The sequence below is a fragment of the Rhipicephalus sanguineus genome, chromosome 6, assembly GCF_013339695.2.
Source record: "Rhipicephalus sanguineus isolate Rsan-2018 chromosome 6, BIME_Rsan_1.4, whole genome shotgun sequence".
NCBI lineage: Eukaryota > Metazoa > Arthropoda > Arachnida > Ixodida > Ixodidae > Rhipicephalus > Rhipicephalus sanguineus.
The window spans coordinates 94,119,655-94,147,266 of NC_051181.1; the positions used below are offsets into that span (position 1 = coordinate 94,119,655).

At 50.4% G+C, this 27,612-nt stretch overlaps 1 protein-coding gene across 1 annotated transcript in view; it reads left to right on the forward strand.

Annotated features, from left to right (window-relative positions):
• LOC119395997 (solute carrier family 35 member F1) overlaps positions 1–27,612 on the forward strand; it is a 146,415-nt gene that overhangs the window by 42,326 nt on the left and 76,477 nt on the right. The window contains exon 2 of the mRNA XM_037663025.2: positions 11,654–12,114. Within this exon, the coding sequence (XP_037518953.1) occupies positions 11,867–12,114 (248 nt within the window). The 5' untranslated portion in view covers positions 11,654–11,866. The remainder of the gene's footprint in view (positions 1–11,653; positions 12,115–27,612) is intronic.

A 27,612-nucleotide genomic window follows, 5' to 3' on the forward strand; every position in this document is an offset into this window, starting at 1 on the left:
ATCGATTCGCGTGCGGCTGCACTTCCAACTCACGAACTTCCCGCGGCGGTGGTGGTGGTGGTGAAAACATTTATTGACAGAATTTCTGCGGAGAAGCTCCGGATATGCGGAGGTTCTTGACTTGCGGTGGGGGGGCCCTCAGTCCAGGGCTCCGCTCACAGCAGCCGCTGCGTGCCCCTCATTCCTAGTCGCAAAATGCGATTCCAAGTGGGAGCATTCTAACGTGACCGCTCCGGAATAAATAGAACGGAGGCCAAATACGCCGTGGAGGCGTCGTGACGTAGCGGGTCAATCAATTTATCGGAGGCAGGAATTTCACTTCCCCGAGTGGTCGAGGCCCTAATCGACATGCAGTGCACGGAATCCATGCGTTTTATTCGTCTGGAGCAAACCTCTAAATTGAAGGAAGTCGGCAATGGAACATTCATTCCGCTCGAATAATGATAACACTATAGAACGACGGTGGCTACACCTTGTGTGCTGTATGTACCGGCCATGATAAAATATTGTCAACAGAGAGCGTTTAAACATTGGTAGTAATGAAAAGTGCGCATGAACCAAGAGTGCGCGTGAGCGAGGTTGTGTTTTGGAGGCCGTATGTCAAATGTTGAATTCCAATGGCAGAGTCGGAGCAGCCGATGGACTCTGCGAGCGAGTACTGGACTCTGGCGTAGAGCAGCGCCTTCCAATCCGCAATTGGAACACAATCCGCGTCGCCGGAGCAAGCGTGGTAGCCAGAAGGAAACGGAAGTTTTGAGATGCCCAGAATACCTTGCGTGTAGTTATTCCATTCCGCTAATCCCGCTAATCCCGCTGTCGAATTTCCGCTCGTACGCGGCAGTTTCGGCGTCGCTGTCACTGTCCAATAAATCGTTCGTGCAGGAACTGGAGTTTTTTGACTCGGAGCTGTCGCTATCGATCAGCGGAAGCAATGCTGCACGATTTGTCCAGACGCCCATGTCGTCCGCCATTACTGTCAAAACACGCGACACCGGCAGCGCTCCCAAGCAGGCAAAGGTGTTAATGGAAGTACGTCACGCCGAGTTCCGCTCCACTCCGCCGATTTTGGCGGAACAACTTTTCCTGCTCCACGGAGTGGCTCCCGCTCTGAATCCGCTCCGACTGTCCCATCGAACCGCTTGACTCCCGCCCTCACTCGGCCATTGAAACACGTTCCAAAAGGAGCACAAATGCTTGCTCCGACACCGCCATTGGAATTCAACATAAGTGCGAACGTTTGGTTTGTTGATTGGCTGTTGTATTGTGTGATGGCGGTGTTGGCTTGGCACCCCGAACAGACATTTCTCCAGCCGAAGACTTCCTTGGGCTCTAAGGCACAAGGGTGTTAAAAGGGTGTGTGGTTCGTCCGTTTGGGGACTAATGGGGCTGCCACAACCATTAATCCCTTTAAGGACTAACGGCACCGGGTCTAACACTTAGTCCCCATGCAGCTAACTGTTAGTCCCCACAGATTACCTCAATGGACTAACATTTAGTCCTCACATTTAAACCTCACAGGGGAACTGTAAGTCCCCACAAAACACCTCAGTGGACTAACATTTAGTCCTCACATATACACTTTACCGGGCAACTGTTAGTCCCCACAAAACACCTCAGTGGACTAACATTTAGTCCTCACATATACACTTTACCGGGTAACTGTTAGCCCCCCAGATCCCGTCAGTGGACTAACATCTAGTCCTCACATTTACACCTCACCGGGGAACTGTAAGTTCTCACAGATCACCTCAGTGGACTAACATTTAGTCCTCACATTTACACTTTACCGGGTAACTGTTAGTCCCCACAGGTCACCTCAGTGGACTAACATTTAGTCCCCACATTTAGACCTTACTGGGTAACCGTTAGTCCCCGCAGTTGCACCTCGCCGGACGAACGATCGGTCCACTCAAATACTTCGTTCGGATCAACTTTTGATCCGCAGTTCAAATGAACCGTTAATCCCCAGGGATGCTTTTGTACAGTTACTCTCCGCAAGGCTTAATACTTTTTTCGCGTGTTTTTTTCCGCGGTGAGCAACAAATGGAGCTGAAAAGAAGACGCGAAGAAATATTAGTGATGCGTGTATTACTGCTTTCGAAGTCAATGCGACAACGAAAGACAAAATATTGAGACAATGAAACGTTTTATTTTTCTCTTTACATATGAAGTTTCTGCTTTCTTTCATTTAATTAACTGTAAAATGTCCAGCACAGGTCCAACCGCGTTGTCATATCTCGTACAATCCTTTTTGTGAAGCTGCTCCAACGGAAGCGACAGATGACTGGCACTGCACGCGCTAGCGCACGCAGCATACGTTGTGGACAACGGCTGCATCCCGCAAAGCACAAAAAGATTGCAAATAGTTATTCACACGTGACAGAGGGGATGAATACGCACTAACATGGCAAATACGTGCAGGGGAAAGTAAAAACACGTCTAAAATATGGCATGCAAATAATTTCACCGCAATGTCATACACCATCAAAGACGCATTTCGAGCCACTTTGCTCAAGAGATCAAGTGCGGTAGCCGCAGCCATCCCGCCGAGGCGCTGCCAACCACGTGCCACCAACGAGTCGGCGAATTTTCTGCGAGCGGCGTCGTATAAAGCTCGAGCAAGCCCGTCAGCTGCCGCTGCCGCCAGCGAACCTCGAGCAGAAGAGCGAGCGAGCGAGCACGGGGCCGCCGCCACGAACGGCGCCGAGCGGCTTGCGAGCGAGCGACGGGGAAGCCGACGATAACGGCGACCAAATTCCGCAGAGTTCCGAAGCACAGCTAAAGTCGGATAGCAAAAGCCCCCGCGATCCCATGCCGGTGCACTTCCAGCACGCGACATACAAGCGAGCTCGTTGCCGGCCACCGCAATGCGATTCGAACGAGTCGCAGCGCAGCGGCGAGGCCTCTGCCCAATATCGCGAGCCCGCAGCTCATCACCGCGGCGAATATTCGATGAGCGAGCGTCCAGGCAGCCGACGGCAATGGCGGCCAAATTCCAGGCCTTCTCAAATCACAGGCGAGCTGACGCCCAAGCCTGCCACCGCGGTGCCTTTCGTGCGCGCGATATACAACACGATCGAGCCCGTTGCCGGCAAGCGCGATGCGTTTCACGCAACCGACAGGTACGGCAGAACAAAGAATGATCACCTACTTGTGAAAGAATCCAGCGCCGATCACTGCCCAGAGTCAGATTGAAATCATGGATCCGATAGGCCTACTGTCTTCTCGGCCGCCGTCACCAGCCGGTGGCGACGCAGTGCTGTGACTACTCCGGAGATATACAGCGCGGCGTCGCGACGTGTCGATACCAGCTCCAGACTTCAGGGGTGCGGCGAAACGTAAAAGCAGCACCTCACGCTCATCCACGCATACGTGTAAGGCACCGCGGCGTAGTTACTCGATCGTAGAACTCTCCCAGCCTGACACAACAGCCCACACGCCACCACGCGTACACAAGTGGGAAGATTGACTCAAGAGTAAGAAGGACAGTTAGTTGTCTTTAGATCGGTTTGCACACGGTCGGCACCTCCCGCGCGGTTGACCCTTCGCTGCCTTTGCAGGCTAACTGGTTTACACACGGCACGCATCCCTCTGTGGTTGCTCCTTCAAAGGTCTATCCGTTCATCGCGCGCGCAGTGGGCTCCGTTACTCCTCTTTCGGGTATTTTTGCCTTACAGTGCACGCAGATCGTATATATAGAGCTTATACGAAGCTCAAGACAACGTCTCGCTAAATCTTCGGCCTGTCAGTCAATGCTGTCCACTAAATAGTACATGATGCAGAGGTGGCAAAGCAGGAACTTATTTCCAAAGTTAGCATTACCTAGGAGACTTTTCTGCCACATCTGTTCCACAATGCCCGAATGTGCGCGTAAGAACACTCTACAGCGTGTGCTTACATGTATGTAATACATCAAAAACATTCTAAAGCTTCGCGATCCACACGAACTCACATTAAAAGAAACATACGAAATGAAGGAGAAACATAATAATTGTATTTGTATAGATAACTTATGTTCATGCAATAACTAAAGGTTAGGCTGCTGTAGCCGTGAAAGGAAAAGAGAGAGACAGTGTGCTAGAAGAATGCAGGGAGGTCGGCATGAGCTGTTACACTCTTGCCTACATCCGCGCAGGTGAAAAAAAGGGAAGAGGGAATGAAAGAGTGATGAAATATGATTATGGGGAAAGGAAGACGTGATACGTATATACGATAAGCACGTAAGACAATGGTTTCTTTAAAGTTTTGCTTATGTGACCGGACCCTTTGTCGCAACAGAGTTTGGCTCATCCGTTGTCTGCGTGAGTACCGTGAATCTTCGGCTGCTGAAAGTTTTACTAGGTCGTAGTATGAGAAAGCAATCTGAAATTAGGGACGTCGAAATTTCGTGTCAACGTATGACGGGAAGAAAGAAAGAAAGAAAGAAAGAAAGAAAGAAAGAAAGAAGAAAGAAAGAAAGAAAGAAAGAATAGAAAGGAAAGAAAGAAAGGAAGAAAGAAACAGAAGACAGTGAAGAAAGTTGCACCACTGTTTTACGTGATGTAGCGATCGATGTCTCTTCACGAATATAACAACAAAAAAAGTGTTATTTTCGTAGGGTACAGTGTCGTTCTTTATTGTGAGGTATGAAAAGAACAAAGCCTCAGCCCGCACCATAATAATATAGCAGGCAATGTGTCAGTGCGAATTGCCTTAATATTTGTACTGCAGTGGAGAAGATTAGTCTTGCTTGGAAAGGCAGGGTGTCCCTCTCGCGAAAAAATCGCCAGGCCTGCTCAGAATACTCAGCACACTCACAGCGAAAGCTGGAAGAGCGGCCTTTCTAGAGCCCGTTGTAAACTCCCTTGAGGCAACTAATACAAGTACACTTGCAAGGAACCCACTAGGCCATAAATCAGCACAATTTTTTTTTTGAAGTAGGGAAGTACCCACTATGCTATTATTCGTCATCTTGTGGAGAAGCGTTGAATCCACTACACATCTGTAAGGCGTTATGTGCACTTTGTGCTTTGGCTCATGACGATGAAGAATTATGGCTGGGTGCTTTGTAATGGGTTGGAAGCATTCAACGACCTGCTCGCTGCGCAATTCGCATTGTGTGACGCCTGGTTGTTATTTTACTTTTCTACACGCTATATTACATATGTTAAAGGACCCCTGACAGCGAAATTTTTGTTGGTGACTTTTTGGCTGTAATTTGTAGCTTTGTGTCTGGTAATCTCTAAATTAAATCGTAAATGCTCTAGCGTATCGTAGAACTAATTCTAGCGTAGTTAATTGTGACCATTTTAGCATCACTTCAAAACGCCCGCCTAAAAACCACAAGAAACTGGCGCCCCATGCGGGGGAGCGTCAAAGACCACGTGCACTCAAGCTGTGGTGACGTTGACAGCGCGGTTTTCAAATCGGTGCCCCGAGCGCGGTAGAGATTGAAAGTATGTGGGTGCCTCGGTATGGGTTAAACCTGTTAAGCGCGTGTCCCCTCACGAAAACTACCTCGAGAGCAGCCCGACAACAGAGCCAGAGGGGTGCGGAACAATAGGCCTCGCCGGGTGCCAGTCGTCGTATTGTGCACGTGCGCCCCGCAAACCTTCTGTGACGTCCACAATACTTGCTTTACACTTGGAACGTCACACGGGGCCTCTATCTACGTCATACCAGGATGTCGCAAGGTGCAGCCAACTCAAGTGAGCACTCACGCTTACTTTAAAACCAAATTAAGATATCTTAAAGGCAACGTTCGTCACTAATAATCGGTCAGATGTGCCCCCGTATACAGGAAAGTCAAACAACACAAAGATCTCGAGGTTTCAATTTTGGTGTCAGGGGTCCTTTAAGGAGATTCTTTGCCCGACATGACGCTTGTATAGGGTATTTTTGCGTAGGAGTTTCGAGCAGCGGCGTGGGTCTGTGGTAGAATACTGGACTGCCACGCAAAGGGCCCGGTTTGAAATCCCATCCGATCCTGGGTATTTTTTTCTCATTTCTTTTTATTTTATTTCGCGCGATAGCGGTTGCGGACACCGGCGGCGGACAACTACGGCACCATAATCGGCTGTTGTGGTCTCATAACAGCTTTCGCTGTAAAGGAAGACGACGTTTGATCAGCCCGACGCTTCCGCTGGTTTTGCCACTGCTAAGTAACTTACCGTGACCGTTCAGGGGCTCCGTAAACAAGCGCTACTTCTAAACGCCTTGTTTTACTCCGTGCATTCCTTTGAGAATCTTTGCAGTTAGATGCGCGCTAAAGTTTGGAACGAGGCGCCATCCGTGACCTGGGTTATCGATCGGCGTTGGCCACTGGCGGTGGCTCGGCGACCTGCGATATCCTCTGAAGGGAGGTCAACATGTATAACATTGTAACATACAAACGAACAACTAAACCACAAGAACACAGAAAGTGGTGGTGGCAGCGGCAGTGCCAAGGGCATGTAAAGTCTAACGACAAAAGGATAAGAAAATGATAACAACAAACAGCTTACTTTTATGTAAACGCTCGCGCCTTCTTGCCGCCGCCTAGTCGTCTTCAGCTATATATATATATATATATATATATATATATATATATATATATATATATATATATATATATATAGGAATGGAATACAGTGAGGCAGAAGATAGACAAAAAATGAAAGCAAAAACAATACACGAATAAATACGCAGTGACTTAGAACTAACAAAAAAGGCAAACCGTTTACCTTGAATCTCACGCTAGGCGCCGGTGTTCGCGCTGTGTGCCGAAGCGTGCCGCCGAATGCCCGGGGCATTTTAGGACTCGGAGGGTAGTTGTTTGTCGAAAGAAGTTGTCCTTGTGAGTACAAGAGGGAGGGAGAAGGGCAGAGCTCTACTAACGCGTAAAGACGGGAAGGCGGCTCTTCTGTGCTTAAGCAAGTACAAGAAGAAAGGAAATGACAGGGAAGGGTTCTGAAATAAGGGCTGTCCCGGGAAAAAAATATGGCGATGTTAAACGAGCCCCCCAGGAATTGAAGCCCGGTGACAGTAGACGGCTTCTGTGGGGCTGGCAGATTTCACCTAGGAGAACAGTCGAACATGTACGCTGAAGTTTGCGGTCTCTATTTTTGTGTTTGTATATGAACGGGCCTGTCTATCATCGTGGCGTAGAAACTAGGCTGAGACGGGATGGCAGCTTAATAAGAGCATCGGACATCGCCTTGGTACATCACCCTACTTGCTCGTGTGTGCACCGCTGTTTTGATGTTCCGGCCTGCTCGTAATAGATAGATAGATAGATAGATAGATAGATAGATAGATAGATAGATAGATAGATAGATAGATAGATAGATAGATAGATAGATAGATAGATAGATAGATAGATAGATAGATAGATAGATAGATAGATAGATAGGCTGCCTGGCTGCGCAGAGAAAAAAAAAACAGGCGCTTTTTTGGCTTCCCTGTACGGGGAATGACTCACTGCCTTTCGTGTATCTGCGTGCTTCCACGGAGATACATGCTGTTACTGCTAGCAGGGGCGTAGGCAGAACTTTTTTTCGGGGGAGGGGGGCACTTCCTTGACCTGAAGTGGGGGGCGGGCAGGCAGATCTGGTCGAGTGTCATTTTGTGCTCTGTAGGCTCTAGCAAAGAAAAAAAAAAAAGAAAATCGGGGGTTTGGAGGGGGGGGGGGGGCACGGGCCCCGTGTGCCACCCCCTGGCTACGCCATTGAGTGCTAGTGCTGATGCTGCCATCTCCATCTCTCCCTTTAGCCAAGACCAGCATTTTCGATTATGACGTCAATGCACACACCGGCACCTGCAACAAGACAGCAGGAGGTACAGCAGCTGGATCGTTTTTGCACGCCATGATGACGCTGACGATAACTTGCACAACTAAAATGGCATATTTGATTTCTGGGATTGCTGGTGCATGATCGTCGTAGGAAGTAGCGCTGGGTCAACAGAACAGGGACACTTGTTGCCGCTTCTCAGTATGTAGTTGTACTTTTCGCGACTTCACGTCATGCGTATACGTTCCGCGAGCCTCTCTAGATCTTCACGGGTTACTTCGCCACAAAGCAATGTCAACCGCGACAGCGACGTCAACTGTGGTATTTTTGCCTCCTCACGACCCCGATTTTAACAAGGAAGCAGATGTGCTATACTCTGCAAAATAAATAGTAAGAAACAGATCAGAATATTCTAATTCATCACTTCACGTTTAGGAATGTGCGTAAGTGTTCTATGTTTAAAACAACGATGCTTAAGGCATTGAAAGCACGGTGCCTTAAGCATCGTTGTTTGGTTTCCTCGGACGTGCTCACTGTTTCAGTACACCTTCTGAAAGCCTTGCTCAGCTTTTCGGGACACGCCAATCTACACGAACGTTTTTTTAGATGCGAAGCATCTTATGGCGGAGTTCAATTTGGTGGTGGTGGTGGTGGTGGTGGTGGAGGTGGTGTGCGGCATGACCACCCTTACTGCGCATGCGCATACTCTCTCCACACACCTCCTCTCCTCTCTCCCTCTCTATTCCCACTCTCCCTCTCACGCGCCTCATTCTCTCCTGCGACGAGTAGGCAGCAGCGACGCCTCCGGCGTCTTGACGTGGCACGAGCGGCCGATGGACGCCTCTGCTTCTGTGGCTCTAGACGAGCGGCGCTCGTGCATTCCTTCCCTCGCTGACGAATCCCACGACGACACAAATGGCATGGACTGCAGAGAGGCAGACGCACATGATCTTGTGACTTGGTGATAGTCGAATACCGGTAGTCGAGTTCCACTCAGCGGGAGATGGATGGAGACTGGAAGACAGTGCTGATTCTACGCCAGAGGAAGGCACAGGCTCGAGAACGCAAGAAAAAAAAAAATTACACCATGTCCCGCTCAACCTAACCATTTCCCCGCTGCTTCGCATCTACACATGGTTCCCTTTAGCGGGAGATGGTGTAATTTATTTTATTGGACTGAACGCTGAACTCTTCTTTGTGTGCGTGTGTTAGCGCGAAATTCTCTCCTCCTCGTTACCTCCCAGTCATTTCCCTTTCTTTAGCGAAGGTTAGCCTACGAGGCTCAGCATACGTACGTATCCTTGTAGAATTCCCTCAGGTCGTTCCGCTGGGCTGCCGACCCGAAAGACGCGAGCTCCATCCCGGCCGCGGCGGTCGCATTTCGATGGAGGCAAAATGTTGGAGGCCCTAGCACAGTGCGATGTCAGAGCGCGATAAAGAAGACCAGGTGGTCGAAATTACCGGGAGCCCTCCACTACGGCAACTCAAAACAGCTCGAGTCGCTTTGAGACGTTAAACCGCATAAACCAAACCAAACCTTATTTCTCTCGTTCTCTGAACGTTACACTGCCGATGCCTTTACGGCCAATGGACACGTACGGCGACTTTCGCTGCGATCCGGCTTGATTTCAATGCTTGCCGGACCGACTGTTCCCAGATATTTTCCTTCTTCCATGGACTCAATCGATTCTCTTTATTGCGACGACGTCGCACAAGCTCATGATCATCACGGTCATGCTTCCATTAGAGTTAACTGCACTCGTGCGAGCTTCCCAAAAGACCTTCGTCCCGAATCTAAGCTCTGTCTTCTGGCAAACATCCCTCGGCCCTTTTCGGTAGGTTCCTGATGACCGGATCGAGTTGATTCGTGCGCTCTCTCGTCTCGGCGATGAAAATGAGCCCCTTTCTCCAGCGCCGTGTCCCCGTATTCTTGCGTAACGCGCCGCGCTGCACGTATCCCTTTTGCGGACATTACCGATGGCCTTGCCAAACGAGGTTCCCGCACGAAATCGATTCCCGCTGACCCGTCGTATTTATACGCTCATTCCATACAACCCCTCTCTTATGCTATTCGATGATAACGTCTTGCTCCGGCCGCTTCCAGAGGCCACGTCTCTCAGAGGCCACGTCTCTCAGAGGCCCGTATTTGTGCAGCGCCGCAGTCAGCTTATATATAAAAGGGTTGGGGCAAGGAGCTTCTAATCACGCCGTGGCTAAGTCGTCGCTGACCTTCCACGCCTGAAACTTGCAGTATAGGGCGTCGTCTTAGTCCTTGATGCGAGTCAAACCCTCTCTCTGCCGGGCGCCGCGGCGCTAAGTGCGTCACGTCTTCTGCTCGAGGCAGATTGCACCCTAGTCGGGGTTTGCCAAACGACCAGCCAATTCGGAAGCCAGCGCGCCGGTCGCTAATTGCGACTCGCAGTTTGCGCGTTGGATCGTTTTTTGTACGATTTCAAGAGCGCCCTCTGCAGCCACCCGGCCGTCCTATTTCCATTCCTGTTAAAAAAAAAAGAAAAAAGAAAGAAAAAGAAAAAAGAAGCTCTCGCTTTGTCCCTGTTGGGCGATAGGTGTTTATTCGAGGGTCGTTTGTGATGCCGAAAGTCGTTCGCCGAATGAGCGCCGTGAATGGGAAAACGTGGCTCGTTAGGGCGGCATTGATTACGCCGGGCGAGTCGGAGGCACCGAATGGCGGCGGCACGTGCTTTTGAAGATTGCGGTGTACGCGCTCGCCGCTGCTCGTAGACCTTCTCGTCGGGGTCTTTTCAGTGTCCTAGATGACGTGGGCATGACGTAGACTCGGTTCACTTCTAGAAAGTTTGAAGGTAAACAGATCGAGTTCACGTCATGAATGGGCATGACGTTAACTCAGTTAACGCCATGCGTGGAAGTGAACGACGCAAAGATATTGTGATGTGCCTCAGTTATAAAGAATAAGAATAAATAATATCTAGGGTTTTGCGTGCCAAAACCATGATACCGTTATGAGGCACGCCGTATAGTGGAGGGCTCGGGAAATTTCGACCATCTGGTGTTCTTTACCGTGCGCTGATATCGCAAAGTACACGGGCTTCTGGCATTTCTCCTTCATAGATATGCGACCGCCGTGGCCGGGATCAAACAAGCGACTTTCGGTTCAGCAGCCGAGCAGCGTAACGACTGTATACCATCGCAACGGACACATAGATAGAAGTAAAAATAAGAGAGACAAAGTGCCCACACCGGTGGTAAGCCAAAATTCATTTTAATGTAAATACCCGAATAATTAAATGTACGCGTAATATGGTTTCTGTAAGTATAGATGTTTTCGTCATTATGACGAAGTGTTCCTGTAAAACCAGGGCCGTGCTTGAAACTTTGGGTCTCTGGTTGTGTTTTATTCGCAGATAAAGACTTAAGTGCCAAAACATGCGATGGGAGAGAAGCGTACGATTGCGGCTACGATGGCGCGAGGCACCTACTAAGGCTTTCAGAAGAAAAGGGTGTACATGAAAACAAAAGAGCGCGTTTCACAGAAAGGGTACGTATTGATTGAGGTTATGAGAAAAAGCGATATGTTGGGTACGAACTTATGATGGAGCGGGCAAACGACACAAATGTATTCTTGAACTTGATGTGATCATCAAGAAGCGAAAGAGCCAGGGCCCATGACGGCTGCATTTTATTAACAGTTGCAACTTAATGTTGAGCCACGTTTAACGAAGCATTGGACATAAATGTCCTGCTCCTGCTGCCTTGTTTCCTATTACTTCATACTAAACGTATTCCCCAAACTGTAAATATAGATAAATTTGATGAAGTAAAACACTGAAGCTAAACTGATCGACTTCTTTACAGCGATAATTTACTGTATGTTAGATATAACGCTTTCTAATGCGTCGATCTTTGTTTGTCTATACTGCTTACAGGGCATTCCGTGTTGCGGTTGCCGATAGAGTCCTGTGAGAGCGGCGAACAGGCCTTCGAGATTCGTCCCAGTAGCCCCGTCGTCTTTTTCGACCGACGGGTGAGCATCGCCGGCGCGGCCCACACCGCGTCGTCCATTGGGCCTCTGCCGCCAGCCCATTTCTAGCAGCGCAGCCGTGGCGGCGGTAACGCTGTCGGGCTGTCCGCACTGCTGCATGGACGAGGGCCGCTTCTGCGTCCTCTCGGCCTACGACATGAACGGCGTGCCCTCTTCACTGGACGCCAGAGGAGGGGGCACGGCCGGCACCAACACCGCGACCGCCACCACGACCCCTGGCGGCGCGGTGACCACCACCTGCACGGGCTCGACGGGAGGAGGTGACGCCGACCTGGCTTCCAGCTCCACGAGGACACGATCGGTGTGCGCCAGGGCGTGCTCCTCCTTCTCCAGGCTCGGGCGGTGGTGAGTGCCACGTCAACCTTCTTTATGTTTGTCTGTTGAAACCGCGTTACATATAAAAGACTTGTATGAAAGAAAGGAAAAAAAAAAACCCGGCGATGACCCATATCGACTATAAACCATCGCCAATACACAGCACGTACAAAGGTATGAGCCGTCTGCTGGTCCCTGTCATGAAAGGGTGCGCAGGCGCCTGTAGCTCAGTGTACGCGAGAACTAAAAGTTCGCAGCTTCTGTCCGGAGCCGCGAAGCCCCCCGCCATGGGCATCTCGAGCGATGGATGGCGCGTTTTCTCTCTGCTTGAGCTGCGATCGTCGGCTGACCTTGAACGCTTTTACTTGCACATAGGACATGCGACATAAGTGTTTGCTCAGGAATTGAAATAAAGGGGCGTGTCTAAATTATTAAGGGGGGGGCGGGGTGTTGCATCGAGAATAGAGGAGCTAGGAGCGATAGTCATCTTTATCTTTTATTTGTGTCCTTGACTCCAACACTTGGGACATATGCGAACATCACTTTACACAGGGACGAAAGTATGATTTCTCGTCAAAGCTAAACAACAAAGACTGCATAAGATGTGTCGAGGAACTGCGCGGCAGTTGGGAATACTTGCAATAAAACCTACAAAATCTAGTTGCTGAGCCCCACTCGCGGTAATCGCCTTACTTTCTTTCGTGTTGGAGTCTCCCATCACAAGCTGTGGACAATGTGTCTTTCCGCGTAAATGTGCCCTTTTTCCGGTGCTATTACACAAAATTTGCCGTCGCGCGTAAAAACCGAACAAAGAAAAGTCGTTGCGACTTAAGCGGGTGCTTTCAGAAAAAACAACGGGAGGGGGGGGGGGGGGGGAGGGGTGAAACCCCCCGCTCCTTGATTTGTGTGGGGAAAACACAGATGCCACGCACGGGGCGATGTTATTGCCATTGGACTTTATACGGAGCCTCACGGCGACGGAGACGGCAAAAACCCGCCTCAAGTGTCCTTATAACTGCCATCGCGATAAAAACCGGTCTGTATCGGTGACACGGGGAATCGAACCCGCTACCCCCAGCATAAAAGGAGGACGCTCTAACCACTTGACCGAAGGATTTGCGCATGAAACCTTCTGCGCAGCCCTTCGGGCAAGCGCGCCTCCCCGTTTCCAGCACCCGTCACTCTCACGAACACACCGCAACCACGTGCCTATCTATGCGGTTTTCCGGGCTGCAGAGAATGGCTTCGCGATGGCAAAGTTTATGACGCCGTGGCCCGACTCCTATCGGCTTGCTCCTACGGCGTAAAGGTTGGCTCAGCGCCCCTGCGGGGAAGTTATGCGTGCACCGCCTGAAGAAAAGCGTGCAGTGTACCTCGAGTCGACGTCATCTTGTCGGTGGCCAGGAAGCCTTGTTTTCTGGAATATGTCGACCTCTTGCAACGCTTCATGGATGCGAAAGTTAACCGAATTTCTAAATCTCTTTGCATCACGAAGTGCGCGGAAAATCGTCGTTATTGACTGACTCCTTCGCTGCAGTGACGGGTCTCATGAGTTATCCCGTTATTTTGCGGGCGAGTGGGACAGAACGCTACTGAATTACCTTCCGAACTTGCTTATGAAGGCGCCTCTCGGTTAGCCGGAAAACATGCATTTAAGATCGACCGTAATTAACGAAGCACGTATACGCAAATTCGTTGGGTCTGTCGGATCGCCAACCACTCTGTACTGCTCAAGCTTCGGAAGAGGAGGACGAGAAAAGGATCGAAAGGTAGCGAGGTCAACCAGACGCGCGTCTGGTTTGCTACCCTACTTTCCGGGAAACGCATTAAGGGATGAAAAGAAAAAAAAGAAGAGAGAGGATTGTGCTTTCTGGGTGGAACATGTGTGCCTATTCATTACGCATGAAAAATCCATCACTCAGCCCAGTCAAGCTTCGGAAGTTGGCTGACTGGCACTGGCGCTGTCGTAGCTTCCTACAAAAACGACTCGATGGAACTGTGGTCGTATGGTTGTACAGCACGTTCAGCATAATAACGGTCGGTTTGACACGAGAAATTGTATAATTCTCGCGCTTGCGGTTTCAGACGTTCTTGAGGTTTTATAATCGGCACTATACCTTTATGTTGTGCTGTGAAAGGTGCTGTTCCCACACCAAGTTAGTAGGAAAAAGAAGAAAAGAAACCCCACTGCACAAGTGAAAAGCAACGCAGCTGAGCTTTACTTGAAAGCAATAAACCAAAGAAAAGAAAACAATTTTAAAGTCTTCTTTGCTGCAGTCAGTGCTCTAAGATTGCAGTTACACCAACTGGGTTCGTTTCTAGCCCTGCTTACGTCGATTTCGCGCTCTATAGCCATCCATATTTCCCAACAGTCCTACATCTTTAAGCAGGCAAACCAATGAGGCTCAGCACACATTTGCCATCATCGTCATCACCTCTTTCTGTAAACGGCAGGAACGACGTAATTATCACGACCCAATGTAGCAGAACGCGCTTGATGGCGTAGAGTCAAAGCTTAGGCAAATCGATGCGGTACATACCGTTCACATGCTCGCTAAACCGTCATACTAAAATATCGCTGACACACTAGCACCGGAGTTTTCGCCAGGAATCTTTGTAGGAGGCTCGTAGAAGTGTAAAGCACTGCACCGTTTTCGCGGGAGCGAACATAGCTGTTGGAACGATGCACGCTTTTAGGCCCGTTAAAAGCTTCACGTATTCTACCGCTTGTGGCGCATTTATTGGTGTGAGAGATTACGATCGGTGTTTTTCTTTCCTTTTCTCCTGGCTTTGGCGATTTTTTCGTTCAGCGAAGTTTGCCAGGAGTGGCTTTCTTTTACCCCCCCCCCTCTCTCTCCTTTCCTGTTTGAACTGCACCGTTGCTAAAAAAAAAATAGCGAGCGAAACATATACTAGCTCTTAAACAGAATTTATCAACACTTTCCGCCTTACTGCTTCGACGATACGATGGCTGACGATCATTTCTTTTTGTTTTCTTATTAGTTATTTAGTTGTACCGACGTGTAAGCGAACAGTGTAAGGAAAAGAAGTTTGTTCTTTCATGGCATTGCTTGTTGTTTCGGTAGTCTGCGAGCGTAAAAAAATGTTTTGTGGTGCGTGTTGCCTACGGTGTGATGTCAAAGCCACCCGAGTTGTGCGAGAAATGGATCCCCGGAAGAAATTTTTTTGTTGGTATTTTTTTTATTAGTCTAAAGCAGGCGTCGAGAAGGACGCAGAGCCGCGCTTTATGGCAGTTACCGGAAGCAGTTGCCGGAACCTGAAACTGAGGAAAAAAAGAGATTTTTTAAGCGAACGTGTCAAGAACAGAGCAAATAGATTTTGCAATCGTTTATTGATCGTTTTGAGCGAAGGCACATCTGACCAAAGATTGAAATGAAAGCCGCGTTCTCTAGAACGACGTCACGCGCTGCTTTGTTGAGCCTTGTCATGAGCACGTCGTTCAGTGTGTGTGAGTGGGTGCTTTGCGAGTGCATTTTATGCTGACAGCACTTACGCAATGCAGTTGACTCGCAAGATTTACTATAAGGCTGTAGTCACGTGGCGTCAATGTATGCCGTTTTGTTTTACTATCCGCTGCTTCTACTGTGCTTGCGGAGATAAAGAGGTCGAGATAAAGCACAGCCGTTTGCTGACACGGCTATACTACAAAATGATTAGCCTCGATGACGTCAATGCGTCACAGTGCTTGTTAGGTTGTAAACCGTCGCGTGTCGCCTCGTGGGCATTACGCATGCGCAGGCGGCTATCCGCCGGCGTTTGTCGGGCGCGTGCGCATTGCTGTCGTGTACGCGTGCACGTGCGAGGCCCGAGATTCTCTGGTGTGGTTGACATTGTATATGTGGTCGGCTGCACAGCGCCTCGTGTTTGGTATGCGAGTCAAAGCTGCCGTGTTACAATACCTTGCTCGATCTGCACTATTTCACGTTATGTAGACCGGAAGAGCGCAAGCGGTGTCCACGTATTTCAGTAAGGCGGCTTAATTATGTATACCTTCACAATAGACGAACCGATTTCATGAATACTTACGCTCTTTTTTTTCGGACACTCGTCTGATCTGTAACACTAACTCTGATCTATAACAATAACCCGTCCGATCCGTAACTAGCCGCTCTTAAGACGCATAGTTACACTATACCGATAATGAGGGCCCGCTGTTTTGCCTTATGTGTTTACAACTTGACATTGTGCCAGTCGGGCATTCGTCCTCTTTCTCCACATGTTGCCCCGCGTGTATTAGAAAAATAAAAGCATTTGTCGGTGATACTATTTGACTTGTTCATTACTTTAACGAAGGGCTAAGAAAGGAGGCCAAACCTGCCAAATCCGGCCTTATACTGCCACACACGACGCATCTTTTCGCCACTACACGCACAATCGTTCCGCAGGTGAATACGCGCACTCGAGCCATGTGACTGCCACAAGACTCCAGACACTAAACCTGCCTCTCCCCCTCTATCCCCTCTGTCACCCGGAGGTATCGCGTGTGGTAGTTACCTTGTAACACCCTATACCTGGCTTGAAGCTGGGATTTAGTCCCTTCCGGAATTCACCTCACGCCGCACTCATCTTCTCGCCTAACTCAAAATGTAGCTCACGGCAGCTACAACACTTGAACACCCGTAGCCGTGACTATAGAGCTGCTGTTGCTGCGCGATGCAGCGCTAGCTTGACTCCCCGCAAACTGTTGCCGGTATACGAAGTCATCTTGCAACGCGGCGTGGTGCAGTTGTCTTTACCGTCATTAAAGAAGAAAAAAAAAAAGCCAAGGACCTGATGCGAGAGGTTTCCGAAGCACGCACAGCAAGGATATACAACATAGGATATACAATATTGTCCACGAGGCATCAACGCCAAGGCCGGTGAGCCTGAACGCAGCACGGAGACAACCCGACCGGCTATCAGCGCGATCTAGTTAATCTGCCGTGAGCAACACCGGAATTAGTGACAACAGCCTTCCCTCCTCTTGCTTACGCCTCTGAAAAGAACAAAGAAAAAAAAGAACAGCACGAAAAAAGAGTTCCTAGAGCTACTCGGAGAACAATAAGTGACCCCCACACTTGGTAAGCGGGCTAATTAGTTGCTCTCCACACTCCCAGATACGCCTTCCAGTTTTCCCGTTGCATTTCATTCACCGCTTAATCCCACCGGCTTCAGACGCTGAGCGCTGACGATAGGGGTGGAAGACCACTCATGCATGCCAGCGGAGCGCTCCCATGAGGCTACATACCTACGTCCTACGCCGGCCATCGATTATGGCGCGGTATGGGCGCCGTCTCGCGCACCTGTCCACAGCGTAAGACGCCTTCTTTCTCGCTCCCTTCCTCCTCTTCTACGGTAAGTGCGAGGACGCCGATCGCCCCAGGCGCACCAACACTAGCGCTGCTTCTACCGTGCACTGTTGCCGCTGCCGCTGCTTCTCCCGCGCTCTGTTAAGCCAGCCTGCTTTCGCTCTCTCGGCCTGTGTATATACGGACGTCCGGGAACGTTAGAAGATGGCTGAAGCCCTTGCTTCCTTCACATGCCCGCCAGCTTCGGCTTCTGGCGTGGACGTGACAGCAATTGCTCGCGTGGATATGCCTATGTCATGCGGGAAGGCGGTTCGCCCGCGTGCTATATACGTTTCTAGCGTGCTCCAAGCGTATGTGGACACGTATGTGGGCATTACGCTTCATGTATGCGTATTCGCATTGATGGTTTATAGATGTTGGCTCTGCAGCGTTTGTTTTTGTGTATGCAGTCGCACGGTACGACCTTCTGAAGTATATATATATATATATATATATATATATATATATATATATATATATATATATATATATATATATATATATATATATATATATATATACACAGACACACGCACACGTTGCTTCCACATTCACCACGCTCGAGCGGTTATATCGAGCCTGCCTGCGCGCTGCGGAGGCGAGCTGTATTAGCTTGTAATAAGCTCCGGCCCGAACGACGCTGGATTCATGGGAAGCTTGCTTTTCTTATTCTTTGGTCAATGCGGTTTTCTTGGCCGTCGGCCGGTGTACGCAGTTCAGGTAGCAAGGGTGTAGAGGCGCATTCAAAATTCATGAGTTGGAGAGAAGTTTCGAAGTGGATTCGCGAAACGTAAAAGAAAAAAGAACAAAAAGTCTGGTTACGCACGGTGCATCGGAACGAGCGTTTCGAATTTAAAAAAGACAAATAATGTTTTGATCTGGAATCCGAACCCAGCGTCACCTATTTTCGATGTATGTCGCTGTAGCAAATGAGCTAATCTGGAAACTCTACCAAGTGCTAGGGTGAATTAAAATTAGGCGGAGCTACAATCTTATTCGGGTCCTGGTTAAATGCTGGCTATATCCAGGAAACCAGACGAAAAATGTCATGTTTCCTGGCTATATCTAGCACTTTAAGCGGGACCTGATTAAGAGTGCGTGAAAAACAAAATAAAGAAATGAGTTTTATCGATATTGTCACGTGGTCGTGACGTCGACGAAGACAGCAGTCGGCGTTGTCAAGATGAAACTGTTTATTTGGCCTAACTTGTGGCCGGGAAACGGAAAGTTAATTTACAGCAATACACACGGTATGCACTGATAGCGGCGTACAGATCATCGACCGTCGATCAACTGACCAGCGCTGAAGCGCGTCGGCATTTAAACGTGTGCCGTCGAATATTCGAGCGTTATCGCTAGCTGTCGTGCAAATTCTAGAATACACTCGAGTGTGCGCGTCTTGCGCGCAATCTTAACAAAACGATCTGCAATGATCGCGAAGGTTCTCGAGCAATGAGGCGCGGTTCGCGCTGAGCGTTGCTGACAGTCTTTGTGCCCGAAAACCGAATACAGCAAACGTAATAAAGAAACGCACGTGGCAATGCCCCCCTCTGAAAAAGCATCGTCCCGATGCTTAAAACAGAACAGGCCGATGCATGCAACAGTAAATAACAAGAATAAAGCAACAAAGTACAATAAACAATAGCACAAGAAAGCACAATAATAAAGCAAAATGACAGTCCTCAGATTTGCTAACGCGCGTAATATGGTTTGAGGCGCACGACATGGACGACTTCAGGTCGTGCACGGCGCCGCTGAGAGTTCGTAATGCCGTCAGGGACAACCTCGTAGTCGAGTGCGCCGAGGCGTCGAAGCACCCTGTAGGGTCCGAAGTACCGTCGAAGAAGCTTCTCACTGAGTCCCCGTCGGCGTATTGGCGTCCATACCCATACACGGTCACCGGGTTGGTATTCCATGTGGCGTCGTCGAAGGTTGTAGCGGCGGCTGTCAGTCGTCTGCCGGTTCTTGATCCGTAGGCGGGCGAGCTGTCGTGCTTCTTCGGCGCGCTGTAAGTAAGCGGCGGCGTCGAGATTTTCTTCGTCGGTTACGTTTGGTAGCATGGCGTCGAGCGTCGTCGCCGGGCTCCTTCCGTAGACCAACTTGTACGGCGTCATCTGCGTTGTTGCTTGCACGGCCGTGTTGTAGGCGAAGGTCACGTACAAAAGGACGGCGTCCCACGTCTTGTGCTCAACGTCGACGTACATGGCCAGCATGTCGGCGATGGTCTTATTTAGACGTTCGGTGAGGCCATTGGTCTGTGGGTGGTAGGCGGTGGTGCGGCGGTGGCTCGTCTCGCTGTATTTGAAGATCGCCTGAGTTAAGTCCGCAGTAAAGGCGGTACCTCTGTCTGTGATGAGGACCTCTGGGGCGCCATGACGCAAGACGATGTTCTCCACGAAGAACTTGGCTACCTCGGCGGCACTGCCTTTGGGCAAGGCCTTTGTCTCGGCGTAGCGGGTGAGGTAGTCAGTTGCTACGACGATCCACTTGTTGCCGGAAGTCGACGTCGGGAACGGCCCCAGTAGGTCCATCCCGATTTGCTGGAACGGCCGGTGAGGTGGTTCGATTGGCTGCAGAAGTCCCGCTGGCCTGGTCGGCGGTGTCTTCCGTCGCTGGCAATCTCGGCAAGTCTTAACGTAGTGGGCGACGTCGGCAGCAAGGCGTGGCCAGTAGTATTTTTCCTGTATTCTGGCGAGCGTGCGGGAAACACCGAGGTGTCCAGCCGTCGGGTCGTCGTGTAGGGCCTGGAGGACTTCTGGTCGCAATGATGAGGGCACGACGAGAAGGTAGTCGGTTCGAAGGGGCGAGAAGTTCTTCTTGAGGAGAGCACCGTTCCGTAAGAAAAACGACGGCAGTCCTCGCTTGAATACCTTCGGAACAACGGCGGTCTTGCACTCGAGGTACTCAATAAGGCCCCCCAGTTCCGCGTCGGCCCGTTGCCTTTCGGCGAAGTCGTCGGCACTTATAGTTCCGAGGAAGCAGTCATCGTCGTCGTCTTGCGGCGGCGCGTCGACGGGGGCACGAGACAGGCAGTCGGCGTCAGAGTGTTTTCGTCCGGACTTGTACACGACGGTAATATCGAATTCTTGAAGCCTCAGACTCCATCGTGCGAGACGACCTGAAGGGTCCTTCAAGTTAGCTAGCCAACATAAGGCGTGATGGTCACCGACAACTTTGAAGGGCCTGCCATAGAGGTAGGGGCGAAACTTTGACGTAGCCCAGAGGATGGCAAGGCATTCCTTTTCTGTTGTGGAATAGTTTGCTTCTGCCTTGGATAGTGACCGGCTAGCATAACTGATAACCCTTTCAAGCCCGTCAGTCTTTTGCACAAGGACGGCACCGAGTCCTACGCTGCTTGCGTCGGTGTGTATTTCCGTATCGGCGCAATCGTCGAAATGCGCAAGTATGGGTGGCGTCTGCAGGCGTCGTTTAAGTTCTTGAAAGGCTTCCACTTGCGCCGTTTCCCACCTGAATTCCACGTTATTCTTCGTGAGAAGCGTCAGTGGTTCGGCGATACGTGAAAAGTTTTTGACGAAGCGTCTGTAATAGGCGCATAAGCCGAGAAATCGGCGCACGGCCTTCTTGTCGGTGGGTGGCGCGAAGTCGGCGATGGCAGCTGTTTTCCGCGGGTCTGGGCGCACTCCAGACTTGCTGATCACATGACCCAGAAACAAGAGCTCGTCGTACGCGAATCGGCACTTTTCTGGCTTCAGGGTCAGTCCAGAGGCCTTGATTGCTTGAAGTACTGCCTCAAGCCGCCGGAGATGCTCGTCGAAGGTCGAGGAAAACACGACGACGTCGATCAAATACACAAGGCACGTCTGCCACTTCAATCCGGCCAGTACGGTGTCCATGACACGCTGGAACGTCGCAGGTGCCGAGCAAAGACCGAAAGGCATGACCTTGAACTCAAAGAGGCCGTCGGGTGTTATAAAGGCAGTCTTTTGTCGGTCTCTCTCGTCGACTTCGATTTGCCAGTAGCCGGTCTTGAGGTCCATCGACGAAAAGTACGTCGCGTTGTGAAGTCGATCCAGGGTGTCGTCTATTCGTGGGAGGGGGTACACGTCCTTTTTCGTGATTTTGTTCAGGCGCCGATAATCAACGCAGAAGCGCAGTGTCCCGTCCTTTTTCTTCACTAACACCACGGGTGACGCCCACGGACTCTTGGACGGCTGGATGATGTTGTCGCGTAGCATCTCGTCGACTCGTTTCTTTAGCGCGTCGCGCTCTCGAGTAGAAACTCTGTAGGGGCTCTGACGGAGTGGTCGAGAATTTTCTTCTGTTATAATGCGGTGCTTCGCAAGGGGCGTTTGTCGGACCCGCGATGACGACGAGAAACAGTCCTTGTATTGCAGGAGCAGGGTTTTGAGCTGGTTTTGCTTGGCCTTCGGAAGGCTCGGGTTGACGTCAAAGTCCGGTTCGGGAACTCTATTCGTCGAAGCAGGATCGGCGGCATCGAAGAGGGCGAAAGCATCGCTGGCGGCTACACATTCGTCGATGTAGGCAACCGTCGTACCACCTTTGCTTTACCGTCACGCAGCTCGGCTACACCTCGTGCGACGCAAGTTTGACGGTTCAGGAGTAGGTGCTGATCGCTCTCGATGACGCCTTGAAGGTTCGCAGGTTTTTCGGTGCCGACGGAAACAATGACGCTGGAGCGCGGCGGAATGGTCACCTGCTCTTATATCACATTCAATGCATGGTTGCCTGGCATCGCGTGGGGCGGGAGCGCTTTGTCTGAGGTCAGTGTTATCGACTCAGACCTCAGGTCGATAACGGCGCCGTGGTCACTTAGGAAGTCCATTCCAAGTATCACATCCCTGGAGCAGTTTTGTAGGATTACAAAGCTCGCAGGATAAGTCCGGTTATTGATAGTGACCCTCGCCGTGCAGACACCAATCGGCGTTATCGGATGGCCTCCAGCGGTCCGGATCTCGGGGCCTTCCCAAGCAGTCCTAACTTTTTTCAACTGTGCTGCGAACGGCCCACTGATGACGGAATAGTCGGCTCCAGTATCGACGAGAGCGGTGACGTTGTGGCCGTCGATCAGAACGTCGAGGTCGCTAATCCGCCGTCTTGCGTTGCGGTTACGCCGCGGCGTCGGGTCACGGCTACGTCGGTTTGCACCGCTGATTCCGCGTTGCGTCGTCAGGTCTGCTTCCGGTCGCAAAGTATCGTTTTGAGGACGTCGTTCGGCGTGTGGCGGGGCCTCAGAATTTCGTCGCGGCGGCGTCGTCGACGGCGGAGGATCTTCAGCATTTCGTCGTTCAGCAACCGCACCTCCATCGGTTGCTGCCCTTAGTTTTCCGGATGCGGGCTAGGCGACCGGCCCCGGTTTGGGCCAGTGTACTGCCGGCGATGCGGTGACATGTAACGGCCGGGCGACGGCGAGCGGGAAGGTCGTCGTTCTTGCCACTGTGTTCCGGTGAGGTAGTCGTCGATGTCGCGAGGCCGTTCGCCTGGCTGCGGGCGCGGCGCGTTGACGGCGAATCCGCGTAGCCCCTGCTGACGGTACTGGCAGCGGCGGTACGTGTGGCCGGCCTCCCCGCAGTGGTAGCAGAGCGGGCGGTTGTCAGGGGCGCGCCAGACATCGGTCTTCCTCGGGGTGTAGCGCTGGCCGACAGGTGGGCGGTAGGGCGTCGGTGGCGGCGGCGGCGTTTGGCCGACAGGTGGACGGTAGGGCGTCGGTGGCAGCGGCGGCGTCTGGCGACGGTACTGCGGCGGTGTGTCGCCTTGGCGTGGGCGTAGAGGAGGAGCATGACGGCGGGCTGCAGCAGCATAGCTCATAGGTTGCACCTGTGGCTCTACTAGCTGAGGCGCACCGAGTGAATGCTGGATCTCCTGGCGTACGACGTCGGCGATGGAATCTACTTGAGGTTGCGACGAAGGTAGAAGTTTTCGCAGCTCCTCTTGCACGATTGCACGAATCGTCTCACGCAGGTCGGTGGATCCTAGCGCTTGAACGTCGGCGTAGCTTGTGGTCGAGAAGCTGCGGTTGTATTGCCTTGTTCGCATCTCAAGCGTTTTCTCGATTCTTGTTGCTTCGGAGACAAATTCTTGGACGGTATTCGGCGGATTTCTCATAAGGCCAGCGAATAGCTGTTCCTTTACTCCTCGCATGAGGAAACGAACCTTCTTTTCTTCAGGCATGTTGGTGTCAGCATGGCGGAACAGCCGAGTCATTTCTTCCGCGAAGATGGTCACGTTTTCGTTCGGGAGCTGAAACCGTGTCTCCAGCAAGGTTGCGGCCCTTTCCTTTCGGACGACGCTCGTGAACGTCTCCAAAAAAGCACTGCGAAAGAGATCCCAGGTTCGAAGCGTGGACTTCCGGTTCTCGAGCCATGTCCTTGCTGCTTCTTCCAGGTAGAAGTACACATGGCGCAGCTTGTCGTCGGCGTTCCAGTTGTTAAATGTTGCGACCCTTTCGAAAGTCTCGAGCCAGGTTTCCGGGTCTTCGAATGACGACCCGCGGAAGGTTGGCGGCTCCTTGGGCTGCCGGAGTAGGATCGGCGAAGGCTGCACGGGGTCGGTCATCGTCGCTGCGGTCGGTGTTGGGACTTGGGGCTGCCTGGTTTGTTCGGGAAGGAGCCCGTGCTCTGGCGGTAGTCCCTTCTGCCTGCGGCTTGTTCGACAATCCGGGTTTTCTTTGCCGTCGTCCTCCTCGCGGCTCGGGCTTGGGTCAGCGCTTCGCGGGGGCGTCCGGATCATGGAAGCAGCAGCACCTCCACCAGATGTCACGTGGTCGTGACGTCGACGAAGACAGCAGTCGGCGTTGTCAAGATGAAACTGTTTATTTGGCCGAACTTGTGGCCGGGAAACGGAAAGTTAATTTACAGCAATACACACGGTATGCACTGATAGCGGCGTACAGATCGTCGACCGTCGATCAACTGACCAGCGCTGAAGCGCGTCGGCATTTAAACGTGTGCCGTCGAATATTCCAGCGTTATCGCTAGCTGTCGTGCAAATTCTAGAATACACTCGAGTGTGCGCGTCTTGCGCGCAATCTTAACAAAACGATCTGCAATGATCGCGAAGGTTCTCGAGCAATGAGGCGCGGTTCGCGCTGAGCGTTGCTGACAGTCTTTGTGCCCGAAAACCGAATACAGCAAACGTAATAAAGAAACGCACGTGGCAATATTCTCAATGCAGAGGTGAGGGGTGTTTAAAAAAAATGGGGAAGGTGGCAACTAGGAGAGAGTCAGTTTCGATAATGTCTTTTTTCAGTGCGTTACAAAATTTGCTCTGTCATATTTAGACTTCCGATGCGAGTTTAATACTTTATTAAACATCAGAGCGAAGTGTGAGCTTTAGCAAGAGGTGCGAGTAGTTCAGCGTTTAAATATTTCGCTCTCGCAGAAACCTGCTGGATTTGCGAAGGAATCACGAATGCATGACGGCCTGATCGGATACCTGAAGTACTAAATCAACACGTACCGTCATAGCACGGCTACAGTGGCTACAGCAAGCTAATGCGAACAGAAGCAGACAACGCAGACGTCTTTTTTTTTTTAATTTTCTGTTTCATTCGCGTATACACGTCTGACTTTTTTTATACGATGAATCCATACCGACTGCCTGAACGTTCTCTCATTCTACGTTTACTGTAGAACATTTAGCCTTCTCTGCCCCTATGGGCAGCCCGTCGGTAGTTAGCACCAATAATGTCGACGAGAGGCACACAGTTACGAATAAAAATGACATTTGAGACGTCACGGCAAGAAGTTAAAATATTTTGCGAGGCTTAAGAAGACTTACTGGTCCAGAAATCCCCTTTTTCTGTTTCATTACTTCATTCCGCAAGAATTTTTTGAGTAAGAAAGGTACAAATGCAGACTAAAAGCGAGTTTTTCCTTGTGTCATAGATTGTCCCTGCTGTCCCGACGAATGAGCAACACTTGGGTCAATTGACACGTAGGCTTTCTTCCCTAAAAATGTTTATATGCACTTGGGCCAGGGCTTAAAGTCAGGGGGGCCAGGCCCCCCCTCCAACTTTTTAGGAGGGGCTCCCCCCCCACCCCTCGTCAGGTCAACTGTAGCGCTGCGGCACCCACTTTACAAGTACTGGAGTTGATTTTTTATGCAGTAGTGCTTTGGGGAGGTGAACTATGGCTCTCCAAGCTTTTGAATCATGATTAAATCGCAGTTATTCGGTTGATGGGGCGTCATCAAAAAAAAAAAAGAAAGAGAAAGAAAGAAACAGGTTTCATCGTACTGCTGGATGCAATTGCTCGAGACGCTGCACAGCATGGGCGACCACCATGTTCAACTGAGCTTCTTGGCACAACACACTTTTCAACGAGGCACCTGTGCTTGAGGCTACCTCTTCGTCCATCAGTGAAGGTTCACCTTCATCTCTTTAGGTCAACAGTCAGTCTTTATTGGTTGAGTTGTGTATTACGAGTCTGTTGCAATGCGAAAAACGCATGTATTTTGCCTACTTCTTTAGGCAAGTACGTGTACAAATAAAATATGACATTGTCGTGCCTAAGGTTGTCAGTGCAGTGAGCGAAGTACTGTTTTGCTTTGCAGCTAGACTAATTTGGTTTGAGTTCGCATATCGTTACCCTATGACATCCAAAGTTATTTTTGAAAAAAAAAATATTTGTAAAAGGCCCTCTTTTTAGTGTTTGACTGGATTGGTACATTGAGCAAACACGCGAGATAGACTCCGAATGATATATTTCTTTGTGTAACATTCATAAGCATTCGTTTAATTTTAGAGACAGTTTGCTTCACTACGCTGTGGTTGTACGAAACACAACCTAATTCTGTGGCCTGCGAGAGTTGTGACGAAAGTGTCTTTCACCCAGAATAACACTACACACACACACACACACACACACACACACACACACACACACACACACACACACACACACACACACACACACACACACACACACACACACACACACACACACACACACACACACACACACACACACACACACACACACACACACACACACACACACACACACACACACACACACACACACACACACACACACACACACACACACACACACACACACACACACACACACACACACACACACACACACACACACACACACACACACACACACACACACACACACACACACACACACACACACACACATATATATATATATATATATATATATATATATATATAGGTCGCCGCTCTATGAGTGCCTCCCCTCCGATGAAGGGAGACTACAAGCCCTGACGAAAGTCTTAGATGCCTCATCAAACGCGAAAATTGACCGTCGGCGTCAACACGGGGGATGCAAAATATCATCATGCATATGACGACATCACGACGTCACAAATCGCCTAAATTTGTGACGTCACCATGAAGTCACATAAAGTGACGTCATATGATGATGTCATCACATGAAATCGTCGCTTTGTCGAAGGTGGGCCGATCACGGAGGCAGTGCAAAACCTCATGACGTGCAGAGAGCTTTCGGAGGGGCGCGGGATAGGTTGAGAAGAAATCGACTGAGAAAAAAAAAGAAGAAGACAGCTTTCGCCTTCGAGCCGTCTTAGGCGACTGCATTAGGGGACTTGTGCCAAGGGACCAATAGATTCGCGCTTCGAATGCTAGGGGACCAATAGATTTACGCTTTACTGTCAGTTATTGCTCTGTTACTTTTTCACAATCTGAATTTTGCGTAGGAAACAAGTATGCGCAAACAGTCGTAGGCACCAACTTGCCCAAGAAGAAATTATTTTGGTATGGAACCCATTGGTAACTGGAATCAGCGCGTGTTAAGTGGGAAGCGTTGAGTTACTACGTATGCAGGAAGAAATAATGGAAGACTCCCCGGCACACGCCAAAGAAAGCTCCGCTTATCGCCTATTCGCACACGTACGCGCAGCATCCGCCATTTTTATTTTACTTCGAAGATGGTGACTACTAAGACGCTGCGATCAACTGAAAGAATGGATGACGTAGGACAGGGTGAATGGGTCTTGGGGGGGGGGGGGGGCAAGTGGGTTCTTAAGTATAACCAGAAAAATGTATTTCGCGAGCAGTCTCTCCCTACCGTTATATTCTCCACTTATCACACGTCGCATGAGTGCCGGATCAAGACGATGACTTCAGCCTGGGAGCGCATCCGAGAGTCCAAAAAAGAGAAAAAGAAAAAAAAAAGTGGTCTATACAAAATGTAGGTGGCGGTGAAAA